A 21,905-nucleotide genomic window follows, 5' to 3' on the forward strand; every position below is an offset into this window, starting at 1 on the left:
ATCTCACAAATCTTATTCTGTTTTTTATCCATCCAAAATAAGAAATGCTCGGAGATGTTAATCTCAAACATCTTCAGAATAAGAATTTGAATTCTTATATGTCTTTTCTCTTTATTGTTGTAATTACGCAAATGTATATACGTGTATTACTCATCTTTTCCATTATTCTAAGGAAAATTCGCCGGCGGAACCCGCTTGTTTCCCGCGTAAACAATGTTTACGGTTGTAAACTAAATTAATATGGATGAAAGGAAAAGAAGACATCATTAGAATTGTATATTTCACTTCCTTCTCGACGAACAAAACGCATTCGCATAGTTGTCTCACGATTACATAACGCCATTCAGCATCCTTCTGAGACGGATTTCAGATTCAAGATCGATCGATTTATTTTTCTCGTTGAGAAAAGTCGTTCCAGACGTAAACAGAGTCTGCCACCTTAAAGTGTGGCAACGGAGGAAAAGTTTTGCAAAAAAGATTATCGCTACACATATAATAAAGTATTTATATCTGACTTTACAATGTTAAAACGGATAATGAAGTAATCTCTTAAATGCGAGATACTGTCTATAGTGTCTATTTTATCTTTTATTACGGCGTGATATGTGTTCCCCATTGAAAATGTTAGTGATAAATAATTTATTCAATCTTAAGAATAAATGTATAATTTATACGATTGAGATTTGATGACAAAAACGAAAAATTGCGGATCTCTTTCATCTTTTTTCTCAACGCACAGAGAAACCATAATCCACCTTCTTGTTGCGCGATTCCGTTCTCGCATAGCTTCTTAAAGAGTTCGAAAATGCCATGTCGAACCGGCCAGCCGACCACTAAAGGTGAAAAAGGTAACTTTGTTCTCCATCCACGTACCTTGTGGTGTACCAAAAGCGAATTACCATTGATCACCGACTTCGACATTCGTCTCGGGTACATCGCCGCGAGTACATCGGGTGGTACCGGCGATCGAGTCGGTCTCGGCGCAGCTGCGAGTACGCGTAGCATACGCTCGCACACTACCATCTTCGCTGCCAGAAAACTCGATGGCACCTTAAGGAGAGAAGTCAAGGGCAAGAAGCGTCCCTTCGTTTGCACTGCCTGGGCCCAGGAGGCCGCGGACCCTACCGGCGATTCCTCTCCCCACCTTCTCCTCTAGCACCCGTCCCTACCACTACGTAGGTTTGCTCTTTGCTCCACCGCCTCCGGGGCCCTTTTCCTCTCCCCCTTTACCCGGCGGACCCGCGATCATCCCTCCGCCGCCGTGTCTGCTTCTCTCCGGCCCTTCTCCCTCAGCTCTGCGAGCTGCGGACCCTACCAACCCATACGCGAGTGAGTATGTCCCTTCAAGTTTTCTTGAAATTCGTCTCTGTTTAAGCATACGAGAATGTCCACCACCACCTCCTCCTCCTCCTCTTTCTCGTCTTTTTCCACCTCTATCGCCACCACCACCGTCTTCTCCTCCTGCCCTTCCTTCTCCTGTTGCCCATCTTGTCTCAACGCGAGAATCCATATGTATGGGGTTGAGGCGCACAGTGCTCGACGCAAATGTGCTGACTACATTACGCCCGACTATATAAGATAGCCGGACAACCATCCTATCCCCACAGACCGAGTCAGATCGGCGGACCGTTCACAGACGGGCCACAAGGAGCTTGCGTCCCGTTCGGCCGATACTCATTCGCGGTGAAGATATCACGTTTACATCACGAGATCGTCTTGTGGAAGAGCCGACTATTGTTAACATTTCTGGCGAAGTGAGCAAGAAACTACTAAGAGTTGAAAAAATCGTCTTATCGAAGATATCGGCAGAAGTAGCTCAATTATCAAGACCAACGCGTGCTTTGATTTAAAAAAGAATTTATATCCCCGCAGAAAGGATATAAATCGAAGTTCTGGAATCAGATAACTCGAATTCGAACGGCACTTCTCGAAAATATATCCATCGAAACATATTAAGAAGCATCAGGGAACGTTCTTCCAGATTGACAGAAAAAAGGGAAGAAAGGAGTATAGAGGAAGAAAAAGGAGGAGACAGAAGATTTTCTTTTAGTGAAGAAATTTGTGATTGTGCCGAAGGATGATTTTTATCAGCGCTACGACGTACTTTCTGCTCGCTATCATTCTGATAGCCTTGGTCTTGATCCTGATGGACTATGTCACGTCGAAGAAGAAGCCGAAGAAATTATATGACGGCGAAGAGTTAGCCGACTTACTAGACCCACCTGGACCAAAGCCATGGCCAATTCTAGGCTCTCTTCATATTTTGGGACGCTATGACGTGCCTTACAAGGTCTTCGGCGACCTCGTCAAGGCCTACAACAGCCAAGTGATCAAGATCAAGATGGGATCGCTACCTTGCGTCGTCGTCAATGGATTGGAGAACATCAAGGAAGTCTTGATCACCAAGGGCCATCACTTCGACTCCAGGCCAAACTTTATTAGATATCATCTTCTCTTCTGTGGCAACAAGGAGAACTGTAAGTATTTTATTCCTACTTTATTATCACCGCAAGTTTTCCACCGAAGATCAATTCACACAAAATTAGTTCTACTTTTTAAACTTGTAATATGTTAGATTAATATCAAGAATTTATTGTTAAAAAATTGCGGGGTAGGTTTACAACTTATACATTTAAAGCAGTTTTCTTGACGATTTGTTTTCCTACGAATATCTATATAAATAATTAATAAATCGAATAGGAATGACCCACGTGGTTAATTAACACTCTTAGATCGCTCGTCAAAACATAGATTACACGCACACGCAACCGCAACGAATCACTGTCTCAGCAGTTTGGGTCACGTTGCGAGCATGTTTTCCGATCGCACATCCGACATGGAGATCAGAAATTCCGATTGTGATTTATTGTTCATCGGTCGTGAATCATTCGTGAATCATCGATATAGTGTTGGCCTGTGATTTGTTAGCACCTCGTTCGGGAGCTCCCGAAAAATCGCATGCTAACGACCTTGTCATGCGTCGCGCGCGCGCGCGCGAGACACGTGAGTGCACATATGCGCGCGTATACTCAGACTCACTATACACGTATCTTATGCACGATGCATGATTTACTTGTCGCGTATATTTCATGCTCGTCCGCGCCGAAACTCGTGCTAAGGTCAGCGTAAGAAGCGGTATCAAGTGCAGGCGGAAAAGGTCGCGGTACCACTTTCACGCGTTCCTGGCTTACCCGGCAGCCGGCAAATAGGATCAAGGCTGATCCATCAGAATCGCCGCCGCCGTGCCTCGCGATCCAAGACGATCGCATTAACCCTTTCCATTGCACGCACGTATACGCGCCGCAGCGGAGTATTTTATTTTCGCACGCACGTCACAAGCGCCGGCAGCTCTTAATACGGTCACCTCTATATAAAATTTCTTGTTTGTAGAATGAATATTATTATTAGCTACTTAATCCCTGATTTTTTTCGTCACGCGCAATAAATTAATAATGTTTTTCCACACTGATCTTTCTTAATGTTCGCACATGATATTCTAATTTAACTCTCGTTACACGTACATCTAATACGTGTTTCATTCAATCGTTTGTTATTCAAAAATCTGCAATACATTTCTGACTATATAAAATATTTGCTATAGAAAACTTTAGAAATTTGTTCTGAAATGTATTTTATTTTGTTTATGCCGATATAACGTTTGCCAGATTATCACAGAAAGACAAGTGGAGGGAGGAGCTGTCGCTCTTCAGATTCTCGGGCGCCCTGCATGGCGAGAAACCGGGTCACTTCCTGCTGCTGTTCCTTCTCCTGCTTCGATTTCATATCAAACGCGCTGAACGACGAGTCGATTTTCTGCCTGAGTCGTGTCCGCTGGGGAATTGATGCCGCATTCGTCTAGCTGCGTTCGTATTACATTTCCGCGTACGCAGTGGCGCGCGAAGGTGTACGAAGTAGAAATAAGGGAGCGTGTGCGAATTTTTCTCTTGCAAAACGATGATGTTTCGAAACGCGATGTTACGCGCACTAGGACGGTTACAAGGCCAAGTTCAACGTTGCTGCCAATCGTGCTGATTGTCCTTTTCTCGATTTAGTAATTTGAGCCGCGATACATTCGTGGAATATATACGTTTAGCATCACGGCGCGGCGCGGGCGTCCCGACGTCAGCTGTTTCCGTTGCGAGTTACTATATATAAATTGCGATGCGATGAAAGCAAAACTAATTGATGCCGCATTGAAAAATGTCTTGAGTTCGTCTTAAATAAAAAAAAAGAAGAAGAAAAAGACGGTTATTCCAAATATTCTTTAAATATATCTTTCAGCGAAATAAATTAAAATGCGCGAATTTTTAATAAAGCGATTTCAATATCGATGTCAACTGAGAATTTGAAGCGGAATAATGATTAAATCACTCTTTCTTTTTTTTTTACAGCTTTGGCATTCTGCAATTGGTCGGATGTTCAGAAGACGCGAAGGGAGATGTTGCGAGGGCATACCTTCCCGCGCGCCTTCACCACGCGATACAACCAGTTGAATGGGATCATCGGCGGGGAGGTAGACTGGCTGATTAATCACCTGACCGGCATCTCTGGTATTAGCCTGCACGCCAAACCGCTGATCATGCATACGTGCGCGAACATCTTTATCAAATACTTCTGTTCGCGACGTTTTGGCCTCGGCCATGGTCCCTTCCGCGAGATGATCGAGAACTTCGACAAAGTCTTCTATGAGGTGAACCAAGGATACGCCGCAGATTTTATGCCGTTTCTGATGCCGCTGCATCAGCGTAACATGACAAGGATGGCGAATTGGAGTCACGAGATCAGGATGTTCGTCGAGGAGAATATAATCGGGGACCGTCTAGCTAGCTGGAGGTCGGTCATACCTGAAGAAGATTACGTGGACTGCTTGATAAATCACATCAAAACCGACGGTGAACCCAAAATGACTTGGGACATGGCGTTGTTCGCGCTGGAAGACATCGTCGGCGGTCATTCGGCGGTCGGCAATCTCCTCGTCAAGATCCTGGGCTACCTGGTTACTCGGCCGCACGTACAGAAAGTAGCGCAGATGGAAATTGATGGAATTGAGATCCCGGGCAAGTTCGTCGGGCTGGAGAACAGAGGAAACATGCCGTATACGGAAGCTATCATTCTCGAAGCGATCAGGTTGATCGCCAGTCCGATCGTGCCGCACGTCGCCAACCAAGATAGTTCCATAGCCGGTAAGTAATTTTTTTCTTTCTTATGATATCAAAATGGATATCACGTAGTTCTTGCTTAGCGTTGAGAGTTTTTGTAATTTAAAGAACTTTACGAAACTGCGAGCAAAATTTGTAAATCTTTTTAATTAATATAATCAAAATTGTGACAGTTCATCGTTGATTTTATTTGAATCCTGAATTTTTATTCTAGGCTACAAGATAGAAAAGGACACGTTTATCTTTCTGAACAACTATGATCTAAATATGTCGAATGAGTTGTGGACCTCTCCCGAGGAGTTTATGCCGCAGAGATTCGTGCAGAATGACAAACTGTTGAAGCCGGAACATTTCCTGCCGTTTGGGGGTGGCCGGAGATCTTGCATGGGCTACAAAATGGTCCAATATATCAGCTTCTCGACAATAGCCACTCTGCTAAAGAACTTCAACATATTACCGGTAGAAAAGGAGCTTTACAAAGTTCCTATCGGCAATCTGGCACTTCCGGAGAGTACGTTCAAATTTCGTTTCGAGAGACGATAATATAATGGATAAAAAACGCGCCGACAATGAGAAACAATATGAATCCTGTCGAATCGATGAAATCGGAGCACGATTTTGATTTCTTGTCAATGATTCGACCACGGGCTGGGCTCTTGAAGACTTCGCCGATTACGCGGAATATCAGCGATCAAAGAGACCGATTGGATTCGAGCGGAAGGCAAGTTTGAAAAAACGGTTCGAGATATTTAATTTAACGTTTCATAGCAATTGAGAGCGCAAGACAAGCGTTTTGCACATCGGCGGAGTTTTTATTAACGTTACGCATTAATTAACGTTAAGTCAGGACCAGCAGCTAGAAAGAGGCTTTTGACTCCAACGAAGCTTTACTTACGTAGGGAGGGTTAGATATGAGAACGAGTGGAGAGTATTCGATCTCCGACGCTAACAGAGCTTTACTGACATTACTAGATCGTTAAGATAGCTAATTGGATCGTTTCTCGACTCATGCCCTAGGCACGAATACACGCGGAGCCCAGTTTCGTTAGTTAAAATATTGGTTAATTATTTTACATTTTATAGAGTTTCTCTTTTTTACTTTGATTTAATCGAGTTACATAATTTAACAAAAATTATCATATATGAAGCTTAATTTATAATATTTTTGTGACAAAGTAGGTTGACATTAAGTCCCGACCATGAACAAAAATTGTTTTAAATAGAACATCATGCATCGCCTATTATTTAGTGACTACTCGTTTAGAAAATAAGATCTCGTGAATTGACATTAAAAGTTTAAAGTTATCACATTAAGGAAATGCCAGGGCCAAGTCCGGACGATTCACGCATATAACTTTGATGCTTGAATAATCGATGAAGAAGAAGAGTAAAGTTAATTGATAATTCCTTCGAGTTTAAAATCGTATTATTTAAATGCTTGATAAGAAATATGCACTTTTTGTGTATATGATTTAGAATCCTTTCGCAAAAGTGAGTTTTGCAAAAGATTCTAATTTTGCATTTTTTAACTCGAAGGTCTAAGATTTTATTTTTACTTGCATATAAAGAGAAATGCGAAATGTGCATTTTGCGTAACATACGTTTTTTTACAGTGTAGCATCGCATTTTTATTTCTTCTTCTTCTTCTTGGCATACATACTAAACGACTTTTCGTGTTGTTAAATCATTATGCACGTATTTCACAGTCTTCGTCATATTTCATGACATGAGGTGGTGCGAAGTAATCTTGAAGAGTAATCTAGGAGTACGGGAGCAGAAAAAGTGATTAAAGAAAGAATTAGAACATTAAAGTAATAGAGAGAAAATTTGACATTGTTTCCGAAATGTTTGCATTTTTTATTAAAATAATACTACATAAAATAATAATTATTCTCGACAGAGTAATATTTTTCTTCTCGTACCACCTAGCAAATAATAATTTATTTTGATTATCATTAACATTTATTAGAATATTATGTTATTATTACATATATAATTATTTTATATTATTATCGCTTTTTATTATTATTATCAAATATTGTCAGTAATCATGTTAATCGTCGCCCTATCGTCGCCTTATCCTTTCTCGCCTCGTTTCTCCCACGCTTATACAAATATATCCCGCGCTTTCACATTTCGTAAGTTGTATATTATTTTGTGTTTGTTATTTAATTATCGCCGTTGTTACGTATTTTTGTTAATTTATTATTTAAGATTTTAACAAGATTTTAATACATGAGACGTACATATATATATATATATATATATATATATATATATATATATATATATATATATACATAATATATGTGTGTATTATATATGTGTACGTATTTTTATATCAGCATAAATGTATAATATTGCGATAATATACATATAGGTTTAGTATAACTTAAATAATTCACATAACTAATTATAAATTAATTCATCAATTAGTTGCGCGATGAGAGAGTTGGTGAACTATATATAAAATACTTTATGTTCGATAGCTTAAATAAGTTTTCGTCGATATCATCACGCTGTCAATTTCTCCGCGGAAAATACTCTACACTCTATACGAAGAAAAGTGATTCGTAATTGTAAAAGACAATTGTCACAAAGTGACAACTTAATCGCGGAGGAAATCTCGATTATTATCGCAATGACAAAATATTCTTAAATAAATAATAACGAATTTATGAAACACGTAAATATGAAACTCCTTATATACTGTTATCGGGTCGAGACTCGGACGTTATCACGATGCCAACTGTCGACTTTATCACACTTAACGTGTTAATTATTTGCGAGAACACAATTTACGAGAAATAAACTAGTGATAAGTTTCTCGCTCATTTAGCGCTTAAATAAGCTATGTGCCTTTATTCACAATTTTGTATTCACAATTGTTTAAATTGTTGAGTAGTAATATAATTTATTAATGATAAGTCTTATATTTAATTAATTATACGTATGATCGATAAAACGTAATCGATTTTACACAATATCTTTTTCTTTAGAAGATCTTCAGAGATACCGTCCATGATGATATTTAATCTTCCTTCTAGTAACAGGAAATCTTTAAAACGATTTAAAATGATAAATTTGGACTGTATTTTGAAGATCTCCGGCTATGCTCCAACTATTGAACAATAAGTACTGAGTTCTAATTAAATAATACGTAATGTGTATTGTCTTATCAAAATATCATCTTCGAGATTGCATATCTCTTGTCTCAAACTAGTACAAACCTAATCTTATTTTAATGTAATTTGCGAACACATTTTGCACGTGTAGAAATAAGTATTGATATATGGCATTGTTTTCGTTTTGATGGCAAAACTTTTATCGAGATAACAACACAGTTCCATTGTGTTACGTTTTACTTCTCTTCGTGAGCCCTAAGCAAATATCTTTACTTTTATCTTCTTAAATCGTTTACAAAATATATGATATGATAAAAAGATCTTTACGTATGACGTATGTAAAATAATTTTAAGAGATATCTTATTACTTCGTTATACCCCTTAAATATCTTTTAAGAGATACCTTGAAGCATCACAGAAAGACTTTTGCATCCGTTTCATTTCTTCTATCGGCCGTGTAATTAATAATCGTACAATCGTACGCTTTGACCTCGTCTTCCTCTATGCAATTAGTATTATCTATTCTTGACGGTTATTTGCCCGCATAAGCAATAAATATTCTTAATTTCTTAAAAGACCAGCGGAGGTCGGAGCGACTATTTCTCCGACTATTATTCCTTCCGTCGGAGACTGCAATTCGATGGACTTCTTTTTCGTCGCGAACATGTCCTCGATTTCACGCAGGGTCTTTCCCTTTGTTTCGGGCAAGAATAATAGAATGAATATTGTGCCGACTAAAGACACGATCGCGAAGAAGAGAAACACGCCGTGCATGCCCATCAGCGACTCCATATCCGGATACGTCTTGATGGTTACCGCACTAAAGAGATAACCTATGGCAACCGTCGAACCGGACAATATATCTTTAACTTTTGGCGGATACACCTCGCCTACCATAGCGAACGGGATTACCAGGTATCCCAAGGTGCTTGTGAATATATACATCACCATGCAAATTACTGGAACCACCCCGTTGTCTGCCATGACGGTTCCCTTCGCGTCTAGAAACAGATAGAGCGACAGGCCGCCCATAAAGATTGTCATCCCAACGCCGGAAATCATCGACGGTATTCGTCGACCGAATTTCCGGGACACCCCGGCCGTCAAAAGACTGGCTATAAAACGAGCAACGCCTATCAATACCGCTCCGAGATAAGGATCTACTTTAACACCCGACTTATCCATGATTATGACGGCGTTGTATATAACCACGAAGATCCCGGAGAACTGTTGGAAAAAGAAGAAGCTGAGCATTATGGCGAACGGCACCAGGGAGCCCCTTTTCAGCAAATGCTTCAGCATGTTCTGATTCTTCTTCTGCACCCGTGGTTTCAACTCTAACAGAACTTCTGCCGGTGCAGGTTGGTCCTTTGGTATTCCGCGGAATTTTTTCATGATCTCCAGCGCTTCCTCAGGCCGATTTTGATCCCGCAGCCACAGAGGAGTCTCGGGTACCACCAGCAAAGTGAGGGCGATCGCGCACAGCGGGAATAGAGCGCACAGTAAGGCCACCAGTCGCCAGTCATCCTTTGAAAAACACAAAAAAAACAATAGGATTATGTATTATCATTTATATTGTATACGTGTACTATATGAACATTTACCTTAACAATAGATCCGAAGATATAGACAATGAGGACACCGAGAGCGATAGAAATACTGGTCCATGTAACCATCGTGCCTCGCCATTTCGGTCCCGCTATTTCCGCTACATACACCGTCGTTGGAACCGATGCCATACCCGTGGATATTCCAGAAATCGATCTCCCGATCAAGATCTGCATGTAACTATTCGACGTGTAAATAGTCACCCAACCCGCCATTGAGATCAACGACGTCACGAACATACTGATTTTTCTTCCTCGCCCCATCACGAGGCTCGAGAGTAGACAGCCGATAGGTGTACCCAGCGCCGATACAGTAGCTGTTGCGCAAATAATAATTTTTACGATAAACGATATGATGATGAACATTTATTTTTAATATTGCAAATTGATATTGCAAAGAATTCGTTGAAGGAATGAATTTTTTATGCCACTAACCCATCCAATTAGCTTGATTAGCATCGAGTCGTATGTCATCATCGGTTTTCGGCTCTCTCATCGCGGGTTCTGCTACGGCGCTGTAACCGAAACCCATTGCTGGACCCAGTACGACAACATTGGCGCACAAGGCCATCAACACCTGTAAAAGAGAGGCTGCGAATCAGCGAAGAGTCGGCGATATCGGGAAATCGTAACAATGACGTAAGAGTGGCAACGCGAAAAAAACTACAGGATAAATATTTGTATTCTCAGTGAGGGGTAAAACCTTGATAAACTTCTCGGCGGAGCGGAAAATTTATAACTAGACTTATTTATAGCTACGAAACACGACGCGAAAAACACGCAGTAAAGAGATAACAGCAATACGGGAGGTAGTGCAGTTATCTTACCACCAAAGGCTAAGGTTAAATAATAAAGCACATATCAATCAGGCATCAAAATTTTTTATCTGAGCAATTTTCTTATCGCGTCAAACACTGCAGCTATAACGTACGTGAATAATAATAGAACCGGTTTATTGAATGATCATGGAGACGAAAGAAGGTGTGTAGCCAGCAATTAAATACATCTTAAAATCTCGCGATAAAATCATAGAGTTTTACTCATTGTCAACTTAAAGGCTGAACGCAATGTAATACATATAGCGCCCCTCTCTCATATATTTTTCAAGATATCAAGATAACTATCGAATTAAAAATCTTATAAACGTAGATAGCATATATCTTATCATTGCTGATCTCAAGATTTGGAATTTTTGCGACGTCAGAGATAAGCGAAAAATACATAATATAATGCATCTTTATTGCGTCCGAGAATGAGCTTCACTTATGCGAGAATCGTGCAGAAATGGAAATTGAAATTCTTTTAAAAAATATCGTTACTTTGTGCAAAGTGAAACAGCGTATGCCATCCCATCGATAGATATGTTGAAAAAAGAGTAAATATAGATAACAGTGCAACTGAGAATTGAAATAAGCAAAGTCTTTCTTGCGTGAATGAAACTGAGATAATTATCGTTGCTCTCGTATTTTTCATCTTCGAATCTGTAACTGCATGACAATTGCTGCTGCAAGGTTAACACGACGACGTTTGCGATCTTTTTTGCGATTAAGAATCGCTCGTGAGTTACATAAATGTTTCCTAACAATCTACATAATTTATTATGAATAAAAACGAATTAACTTGAGGAAATCTGGAAATCGACTACACACTACACATCCTGTTTTTATTTCGTCATTTAATTTACATTTTATTTTCATTTTTATTACTACATTTTAATTACAAGATTATTCGACAAAAGATCAAAGAACGCGCAATAAACGAACTCGGATGTATCATTACCGAGATATAATATCTTAAAAATTGCAGAGAAAAAAAATTGTGATGTTTATTGGAAAATCGTGTGCATATCTCAATTGCCAAAGCATATCGAACGCGTGTTTAGTATCACTTTATCCGCGCGAAAACAAATTAATTGAGTAATAATTTGTACAAATAATTAACTATAGTATTTACGAATTATTTGTTTTTGATCTAGATTAATGAGATAATAATTAGCAATTTTGTCAACGAAATACGCTGGTTATTCTAAGAAATAATTTATGTCAACGCTTAGATTTGATAAGTAATATTATTATCCACGAGTATAGAATATAATATATTCAGTCACCTAAGCATCGCCTCTTATGGAAAGTAATCCATTTAAAAAAGAATTATGCGCGAATTGTTTCTACAAACATGTAAAAAAATGTTATCGTACCTGATAGGTTGTTCCGGCTCGTTCCCACTTTTTTTCATCGGTGACGCTGGGTTCTACCTGTAAAAAAAAAAAAAAGATTAACAGAGTATTAATCGTTTATTATCGATTTAATCGTTATCGCATTTCCGTAATATATGTAATTTTTAGAGCTGAAATATACATTTTAAATTATAATATATCAGAACTGATTTTTGTTGCGTTTTTCTTCTAATCGTAACACATGATCTATCTACTAGGAATAAGAATAAAAACTGACAGATTTAACGATTTTAAATATAGTTAAACATTTTTAAATGCATAAAAGAATGTTTACACGTAACGACTATTAATGTTTATCGTAGTATAATTTATTATATGGACTGCTTGATAATGTTAGGAAAATGAAGATTAAAACGGTACTGAGCTTGATAAATTCTGAATCGTTATCGCGATTCGGGAAATGACTAACTAATATTTAGAGATATATTTCTAGAGTTAAAAGAAAGGAAGACGAAGAGGAAATCCGGGGAAAAAGACCTGATAAACGTAATCATAATAAGCCCTCTCTAAATGAGTGCGATTATGTGATAAAAAAAACTTGAAAAGAAAGAGCAAGAATCAATTTTAACTAGTTTACATAAAATTTTTTTCTAGCAATGACACTGAGGATTAACAAAAGATTAAACGTGGAGTATTATTTTTTCTTTTAGAGACGGAAAAAACATGAGATGTACTAAAATACAATAATTTTAGACAGAAAAGACGATATATCGAAATTTAGAAAAAAATTTATAATTTACAAATTTGTAATAAATGTGTAATAATTCAAAATTTGAGTTTATATTACATATTTTGCCGGAAATATATGTACATACCTTGATCTCTACGCACGCCGATGCGCGCTCACTCATATTGTTAACATCGGTTTGTCTACTCTCACCATTAACATGCTCGTTCACATTATTATCTTTTTGTTCATTTATATTGTTAGTATCTATTTGTTTATTTGTATTATTAACGTCCATTCGTTCATTCGCATTATTGACGTCTGTTCGTCCGTTCGCGGTATTAACGTCCGACGTGTTCGTCATGGTGTCTTTTTCTCTTTAATATTTTATTTTCCGATAATTAACCGTGTCAATCAAATAATAATACAACAATAGTAACCTATGTGGTGACTTTTTTTGCAAAAGAACCTAATTTGCAATTTTAGAAAAGAGTGTTAATCTTTTTTGTCTTCTTTATCAGCGTCACCTCTTCTAATTCTCTCTCTTCCGCGGTTCAATCGTTTATATATCTTTACAATAGTCGATTCTGTATTTATATACTTGATAATATGCTCGATATCGTATCGCAAAGTACTTTAAACCTTCATCATCATTCATCGACCACTTGCATAGCTGAATATTTAAAAGATACGAAAGCGTGAAATGATTTTAAATTCGACTGTTGCAAAGATGCGAAAGCGTTGAATGGCTTGAAATAAATTAACTGCCGTCCCGTCCAGACATGCGGCGAGTTCGCGTCTCCTTCCTTCACTCTCAGTCTTCTTCGTCCAGATATAATAATGTCGTATAAAAAATATCGATAGTGCATATAAAACAAATACTGATTTGCACGAAATTGTTTATTCTGCAGAATTATCTGTTCGTATTATTATCGATAATAATGTTTCTTGCGGAAAATTATGATCCGCGTTTGAGATTGCGTCTTCGATTATATGACAAACGTATCTAATTTACGATCAGCGATTTTATTGTTTCAAACGAAGTCTTTGAGATATTCACCAGATTGCTCCGGAAAATTCTAAGAAATAGCTTCGGTTTTCCGATCCGTTTTATTTTCAGATCTGAGAAAGTACGCGTCGAATGTCCGTTTAATATTCAGTCCGAGCGATCATCTCTCTTTATCGTAATAAGTTTGAGATTTTTATAAATATGTCAAGTCTCTCTCTTTTCGCCGCACGATTGATCTTCTTTTAATAAATAGTTGGGAGTATTTTTCTTTGTGTGTATGCCGCGAGGAAATTCTCGCCCGATATATTCCGACATCCGTGAGCCTCTCGAGTTGTAAGCTTCCGATGTAGCCGCGATTGTGACCAGTACTAACTGAGAACTCGTTATTGACTGAGGACGACGCACAGAATTTATCTATCTACTGCCACCCGGCCACGTTTCTCCACTCCGGGACCATTTGCGCCGCCCGCGTGATGATCTGCCATATCGGAGCTGAACGATGCTCGCGCGAATGTCAAATATACATATACATATCCAACATTACATTGCTGTTACTGAGAATTCCGTACTGATAAAGAGGCGATTAACAAGACAATCGAAAGATTATTGATAATTGACGGGTCGCAAATCTGCGTGATAATGTTTAATCAGGCAGAGTAATTGACAATAACAGTGACAACAATGGTAGCGTAATTTATCATATTATCGCAAGAATGATCTGACTGACAGAGAATAAAGAAAAATGAAATGCATATAATTCTGTTACATAAAAAAAAGAGAACGTAAGAGAAGCTGATTACAATAAGTATATACTAATAACAAGCATAGCTATATATCTTTTTTGTATTTATTTCGCGATGTTATATCTTCTTTCGTTAAATCTATTATATGCGGATATTGTGTATGTTGGATTAAGCAGTTCAATAATTTTTGAAGCAATTAATTATATTCTTAAAAATTACATATAGTTTTATATAATTAATTACATTTTAATAACAATTATATAAAATACTGACAAATTTAATCATTCCAGTCTGATTAAGACAAAATATCTCTCTTACTTGCTTAAATTATTCAATAATGGATATTAGGGAATGTGACGCGCTAATTAAAATCTTTATATACGTTGTTTATCCGTAGCAAGTAAAATTTGTAACACGTCATAAAACTAAGCACGTGAATACTTAATCTGAAACATCTGTTTGTCAAATCCAGTCAAAGTGAAAGGCTAATTAGCAATCGGTGTGAGACTTCAATATAACTTCACGCTTCGATTGATTCTGCGCCTTACAAATTTATTGTGTGACTTCTAAATTCTTTCCGGTCGTATTTGTGCTCCGCTCGTCTTGACAGTAACTTGCGTAACTTCCTCGAACGAGATATACATATTGGAGTTATCGTGACGTAATTTTTATAACACCCCGTTAACTTATCGATTCCTAAGATGGACACTCATTAAGAAATACATTTTATATAAGCAATTAACATATATTTGTAAATTATGCATTGTGATCAATGCCATCTTGAAACATGAATAATTTAAATGACGCCCTTGGTGCTATATTTAGATAAAAATTATGGCGTATATACAAGAATATTTAAATTTGTATTATATTAAGGAAAGAAAATTATCAATTCTATTTTTCCAAATTTATATATAGTACATAATTTCATATATGTATATAATTACAATGTTTCAAGCACCGAAAGTGATAACGACATTTCATAACGACAACGAATGTGACGTCGTTTTTAGTCTCCTACAAATGACAATATCGCTGTTATCGCGAGACATCATATAAGCAAACAATGTTAACACTTGCAAAACAGATCTCAATACAATCGCAAACGTAATTAACACGAGATGTAATATTTCGCTTAATATCGGTGACATTTGCATACGAGCAGCATTAATTGCAGAAGATATTTATAGATGGGTTTAATAAATTTGCGAGTTGTTTTCTTCTTTTCTGAGCTCATTTAATTTGACGGTGACCTATATACATAGATCCCGTTCGAAGAAATTACGCAAGTTACTGCCAAGACGAGCAGAACACAAATAAGACCGGAAATAATTTAGAAGTCACATAAATTATTGTTATGCATATCATCGCACTTTATTAATGTTTATCGACAATTTACTATAGTTGACAGTTTTCAATAACGATGTATAGATATCTTTAAAATAGATCTTATATTTTAAATAAATTAAAAATTACAATTTTTTATTTTATCTTTACATAAATTTATACATTTGTTTAAAAAATATATATTGTTATATATGTATATTATTTAATGTTTTATTATAAATACACTTGGATAAACTAATATTAAATACAATTATAAATAATTATTATATTCTTCTTAAAGTACTATGATTCATTCTAGGATTTGAAATTAAAACATGTCTTGATATGTACGTCATTAAAGAACACGTTTTAATAATGATAGTGCTAATACCGTTTAATTGTAACAAAAGAACATTGCGTCAGATGCATATGGTTCATGGTTAAATTAACATTCTATTAATCTATTAACCCTGGTTCTGTGGTTGGTATTTTAGGATCGACAGAGTCATGCACACACATATGCATACAAATTAAAAGTAATTAAACACAACTTCATATAAGACAGTAAGCCTGTACGTAATACAGCATGAGAATGTTATCACTATCACGGAACTCTTAGCGCTTGCGTAAGAAGATTAAATCGTCACTACGGTATCGCGTGCACGTCACAACGCGCCGATCTCCGAGGCCGGTCGGTCGGCAATACCATTCGCTCGTGAGACCGATCAATTCTCGGCGAGATGGAAAATTTGTACGATATTCAGCTACGTCAAACTTTGTGATCACCACGCGTTTATCGCAATGAAATCGCAATAAAAAACCGAAGCAAATTCGCAGACGACGATTGCATTGCCATTATTACCTATAATCACGAGATTATTAGATCTCATTATCGCTTGTAATCGTATAAGATTATTACACCTCATTAAAGTGCAATAAGCGCAACAAATAGTGCGGAAAAGATCAAAGTATGATGTCGATCCTGAGTGCAGATCTTATTTGATTATACATTTGACATCTATCTATTGTGCTTTATTTGGACATTTATTTATGATATCAAGTTCACTTTAGCGATTTACAATTTTTGATAGGATTCGGGGGAAAATGTGCATTCAAAATATGTCGAAATTTGTCGTATAAACAGGATTAAATCGTTACTTTTCTTACAAACAAACGGGCTAACTTAGAACCAAGCGCGGTAAATGATGCGCGAAAGTTTTTATTTTTATTTTTATTTTTATTTTAGATATTTTCCAATCTTGACTTCGCGCCGACTAAATTTGTCAGATTTGAAACACAGCTCCGGTTGGAGTAGTAAAAAAGTAGTAAACAATTATTTTATAAATCTGATATTTCAGTTTAGATAAAAATATGTAAATATGCATAAGAGTGAAGTCTTTGACAAAAGGTACAGCAAGCTATCGGAATGCACTTGATCATATGTTACAAAACAGGAAGCGAAGTTCGAAAGGTTCGTTGACCTACTTACCGGAATGAAATGGCTACATTCTTCATCAGGAGAAGACATATTTCCAGATATATTAATATGTCTGTGCAGCGAAATTGTAATCACCTTTTATGCATCTATTTTAATAAACTAGAAATTTTCACTTTAAAATCCGTGTGTATAATTCTTAACGGTTCATTGATGTGACTCGACGTTCTTTTCACAAGATCTATTAGAGTATTAGACGAACACGCTCTATTTATCGATAAAGAATACACACACAGTGATGCGTTTATTACATCGATAACAGATTCTATTTCTCGGGAATGAAATTGTTGTTCACGTTAAAGTAGCATAGCACATAAAAATTATATATATCTTCTGGATCGTTATCGGTACTTGTCCGTATTATCGATATAGATGAAAATATGCATTAACTTCAAAGTCATACGGTTTGTCTTGTGTTTTCTCTGATGAAAGCGCGCACTAAAACTGACTTGTTTAACCACTTGACATTGCTATATGAGCGCCACAAGTGAGACTCGCGTTTATTAGATTTGGAATGTATTCGGCGCCTTACGAGTGATACTCGTGTCTGTTAGATCTGGACAGTAATTTACAGTTAGATCTAGATAATAATTTACACACAATTATTATCGCCGTATATTATATTCTCCAGAAAAATATAAACAAAAATATTTTTAAAAAATATTTGAAAAGTCGCATTGTGGAGAAAGGAATTATTATTTGGACGACAAATTCTCACGTTATCAATGCATTAACTATGTAATTAACAAAGTATTTTTTACAATAGGCTTCTTAAATTATCACATAATTGTGCCCGTAATGACAGTACGACATTGATCGACCACGAGCGAGTTGATGGTCTTGACTTTTTACAATGTTGGACGTACATGTGGCGATGTATGTGACAAACGAGTATATCGCGAGGAATTTTTATTCAAAGTGCGTTATCATTCATGAATTATTCAATAAATCCTTTGTCTATGTTCTAATCGCAATATCGTTATAGTAGTGTCATTGAGTAGAATAGATTTTATATATATATATATATATATATATATATATATATATAAGAATTTATTAATCGTTGCCTAGCATTATGCAACAATATTCTGAAACTTTTTATCGTTTAATCTTATTCGAGAGATCATGCCCTATGTTAAAAGGCACGTAACAATGTTAACGTAACGTTATTTTTTAAAGAATTCTTTAAAATTTTTATGCGAGATTTAGGAAACGTTTCTATTGTAGTTTTTTATTCAATAACGTTTTATTTTAAAATCTTTGAAGCGCATATTGTTTATTGGCATAAAGGAATAAACAATGTACTATTAATATTTTTAATATATCTTAACCAAAAATGATCCGACGGCGACGGTAATCACTTTCTGATAGGATATTATTACATACTCGTATTAATCAACATGACAGCAATTGTTCGTACCGATCGAATAGATTTTGCAATATACGAAGATTCTCCTGATTATAAAATAGTACCTACGAAATATTTAATTTGTTTATTAATTAATGAAACAAATTGTTCCCTGAAACCACAAGGTATACTTCGTTAGATAAAACATTTATTACAGTTGATTTCAATTTGTTATCATCTTATTGTTAATCTTATAATATACACATATATCGCTTATGCGTACGCGTGAATTATAAACATACTTATGTATCACACATAAACAAATGTTATTAATAAGTACATGTTAATTTAATGAACAATACATATTAGTATTAAGTTATTATTAAGTAATAGTGAGAAATACATTATGCATTCGTTGACACGCTTCAAAGATCATAAAAATTATTAAAAGAATTTTAAGTTGTGAGAAAAGCGAGAATCTCGAGTTTGGAGTCGTCTGTAATTCCTCAGAAATCGCTCCTGTTACGCGGGAAGCATGATGAGCAAGGAGGTTGCAGGAGATATTCCAGCAGCGGGGCGCGCCACGGAACGGCGCGCGGTACAAAATATTTCATGTCGTTGTTGAATGATGTTTATATCTGTGGTGGTTGCTGCGATATAAGAATTTATTGATTCGTTGGTTAGAGCAATATGCGTTTTAAAATTCTTTATTGTTAAATCTTGTCCAAGAGATCATGTCTTGTATTAAAAAGCATACTGTTAATTGGAATAAACATTGTATTATTAATTTCTAATGTATTTTGGCAAAGATCTGACGATAATCATTACTGAGATATTAGTGATTGTCATTAAGTACCTGCAATGTTTTTTATTTGTGTTTATTAATTAATAAAACAAACTGTTTACTAAAAACTTATAGGTATATATTTCATAGTTCGAAGAGAACATTATTCATTACTCCCTCACTCCCCCCACCCCACCAGTTAATTCCAATTTGTTTTCGTCTTTATTGCTAATTTTGCGATATTCGTCCCTACATGTTGCGTGCGCGTGAGTTATACATTCATATCTCTATGTATACATAAACTTGAAACATAACACTACCGTGTCTCTTGATAAGCAAATGTAATTAATAAATTATTACGTTACTAATTTAATAAACAATTTATACAAATAAAATATTAAATTACTATTAAGTAGTAGCGAGAAACATATTGTGTATTTGTTAATATGCTTAAAAGATCATAAAAATTATTAAAAGAATTTTACGTTATAAAAAAGCGAGAATTTCGAGTTTAGAGTCGTTTTTAATTCCTCAGAAATCGCTCCTGTTACGCGGGAAACATGATGAGCAAGGAGGATGCAGAGGTATTCGGAGCAGCGGCACGTCTATCCCCACTTATTACCCATCACCGTCGGAAAGGCGTGGCGACGCGCGGCGGCCACGGCGCGGATGCCCAGCCTACGGCCAATCAGAGCGCTAGCAGGTATGCATAGAAGGGGCAGTAGGCTCCCGCGCTCTGACCAACAGCAGCGTGACTAAGCGGAGGCAATGTGGGGAGGCAACACCCTCGTTTAGAATACCTCCGTCAACCTCCTTGCCTAACATGCTAGCCTGATACTTTTGCCGATTTAAACAGAGTTTTCGACACCGAGAATCGCCATTTTCGCCTAGCCTCTTATCCTATATGTACTTTCAATTATTTTTATGATCTTTTGTGCATCTCTACGATACGTGAACAATTCTTTTATTGTTTAATTTTAACCTAACATAAAGATATGAAACTTTTGTTATTATTATTATTATATTTATTAATTATATTCGTTTAAATTACAAATAATTGACGCGTATGTGGCACGCAATAACGCTCCAACTAATTTTTCACGCTAAACATGACACCATAGCGAATTGAGAAAACCCGTAATATACGCAAAACAGCTGTTTTTCGCAAAACAGCAAGATATTAACTTACATTACTTTGCTAAAAAATTTCTAATTATTTAATAAAGATTAAAAAGTTCGTGAAACAATAAGCGTTGTGTCAACGTATATTTTTTGAAACTCGTTTAGTATCGGGCGACGGCATTCGTTGCTCTTCGCTCTCGCGGCGTTGCCGCGTTGGCTAAAATTATGAAACAATATTCTAGAATCTTTTATCATTTAACCTTGTTCGATAAAGCATGCCTCACATTAAAGGACACATAACAATGATAAAATTAACGTATTTCTCGAGATTCCTCTTGTGTCATTCGTCGTACATATCTCGGACCTTTTGTCTTCCCGGGCGCCGCCCGACGGCACTCGACGCTACCTTATTCTCGTTGCCTAACATTATGCAACGATATTCTAAAACTTTTTATCGTTTAATGTTGTTTGAGAGAGCATACTTCACGTTAAAGAATACATAACAATGATGAGATGAATGTATTTCTCGAGATTTGTTTAGTGTTGTTTGCATGCCACATTTCGACGCTCCCGATTTTCTCGCCGAGCGAACAGCAACGGCATGCGTAGCTCCTTCTTCTCGTTGGCTAGCATTATGCAAAGGCATTTTACAACTCTTTATCGTTCAATCTTGTTCGAGAGAGCATGCCTCACATTAAAGGACACATAACAATGATAAGATGAATGTATTTATCGAGATTTGTTTAGTCGTTTGTCACATTTCGGACCGTCTTTCTGCCGAGCACGAGCGACGAGACTCGTAGTTTCCTTTTTTTCGTTGGCTAGCATTATGCAAAGGCATTTTACAACTCTTTATCGTTCAATCTTGTTCGAGAGAGCATGCCTCACATTAAAGGACACATAACAATGATGAGATAAATGTATTTCTCAAGATTTATTTTGTGTCGTTTGTAACATTTCGGACCGTCTACCCACCGAGCGCGAGCGACGGCATTCGTAGCTCCTTTTTCTCTTTAGCTAGCATTATGCAACAGCATTCTATAACTATTTTCGTCTAATCTTGTTCGAGAGAGCATGTCTCACGTTAAAGGATACATAACAATTATAAGATGAATGTATTTCTCGAGATCTGTTTTGTGTCGTTTGTAACATTTCGGACCGTCTATACCTTCCCACCGAGCGCGAGCGACGGCATTCGTAGCTCCTCTTTTTCGTTGGCTAGCATTATGCAACAGCATTCTAAAACTCTTTATCGTCTAATATTGTTCGAGAGAGTATGCTTTG

General features: G+C 36.7%; 2 protein-coding genes across 3 annotated transcripts; one reads left to right on the forward strand and one right to left on the reverse strand.

Annotated features, from left to right (window-relative positions):
- Positions 1–329: 329 nt before the first annotated feature.
- On the forward strand, positions 330–7,434 carry LOC139814258 (cytochrome P450 307a1). Its single transcript, XM_071780389.1, has 3 exons — positions 330–2,477; positions 4,392–5,183; positions 5,374–7,434. The coding sequence occupies exons 1-3, from the start codon at positions 2,078–2,080 to the stop codon at positions 5,700–5,702; spliced, it is 1,521 nt and encodes a 506-aa protein (XP_071636490.1). The 5' UTR covers positions 330–2,077; the 3' UTR covers positions 5,703–7,434.
- LOC139814257 (trehalose transporter 1-like protein) lies at positions 6,993–17,808 on the reverse strand. Of its 2 annotated transcripts, none has more exons than XM_071780388.1 (5): positions 17,362–17,808; positions 12,089–12,145; positions 10,327–10,468; positions 9,889–10,208; positions 6,993–9,811 (listed from the first exon to the last, which is right to left on the reverse strand). In XM_071780388.1, the coding sequence occupies exons 1-5, from the start codon at positions 17,398–17,400 to the stop codon at positions 8,846–8,848; spliced, it is 1,524 nt and encodes a 507-aa protein (XP_071636489.1). In that variant the 5' UTR covers positions 17,401–17,808; the 3' UTR covers positions 6,993–8,845. The 2 variants fall into 2 exon arrangements, with proteins under 2 accessions (XP_071636489.1, XP_071636488.1); XM_071780387.1 differs by lacking the exon at positions 17,362–17,808 and adding an exon at positions 12,943–14,218.
- Positions 17,809–21,905: the final 4,097 nt, after the last annotated feature.

Source organism: Temnothorax longispinosus, chromosome 6, assembly GCF_030848805.1.
Source record: "Temnothorax longispinosus isolate EJ_2023e chromosome 6, Tlon_JGU_v1, whole genome shotgun sequence".
In the NCBI taxonomy this organism is placed as follows: domain Eukaryota; kingdom Metazoa; phylum Arthropoda; class Insecta; order Hymenoptera; family Formicidae; genus Temnothorax; species Temnothorax longispinosus.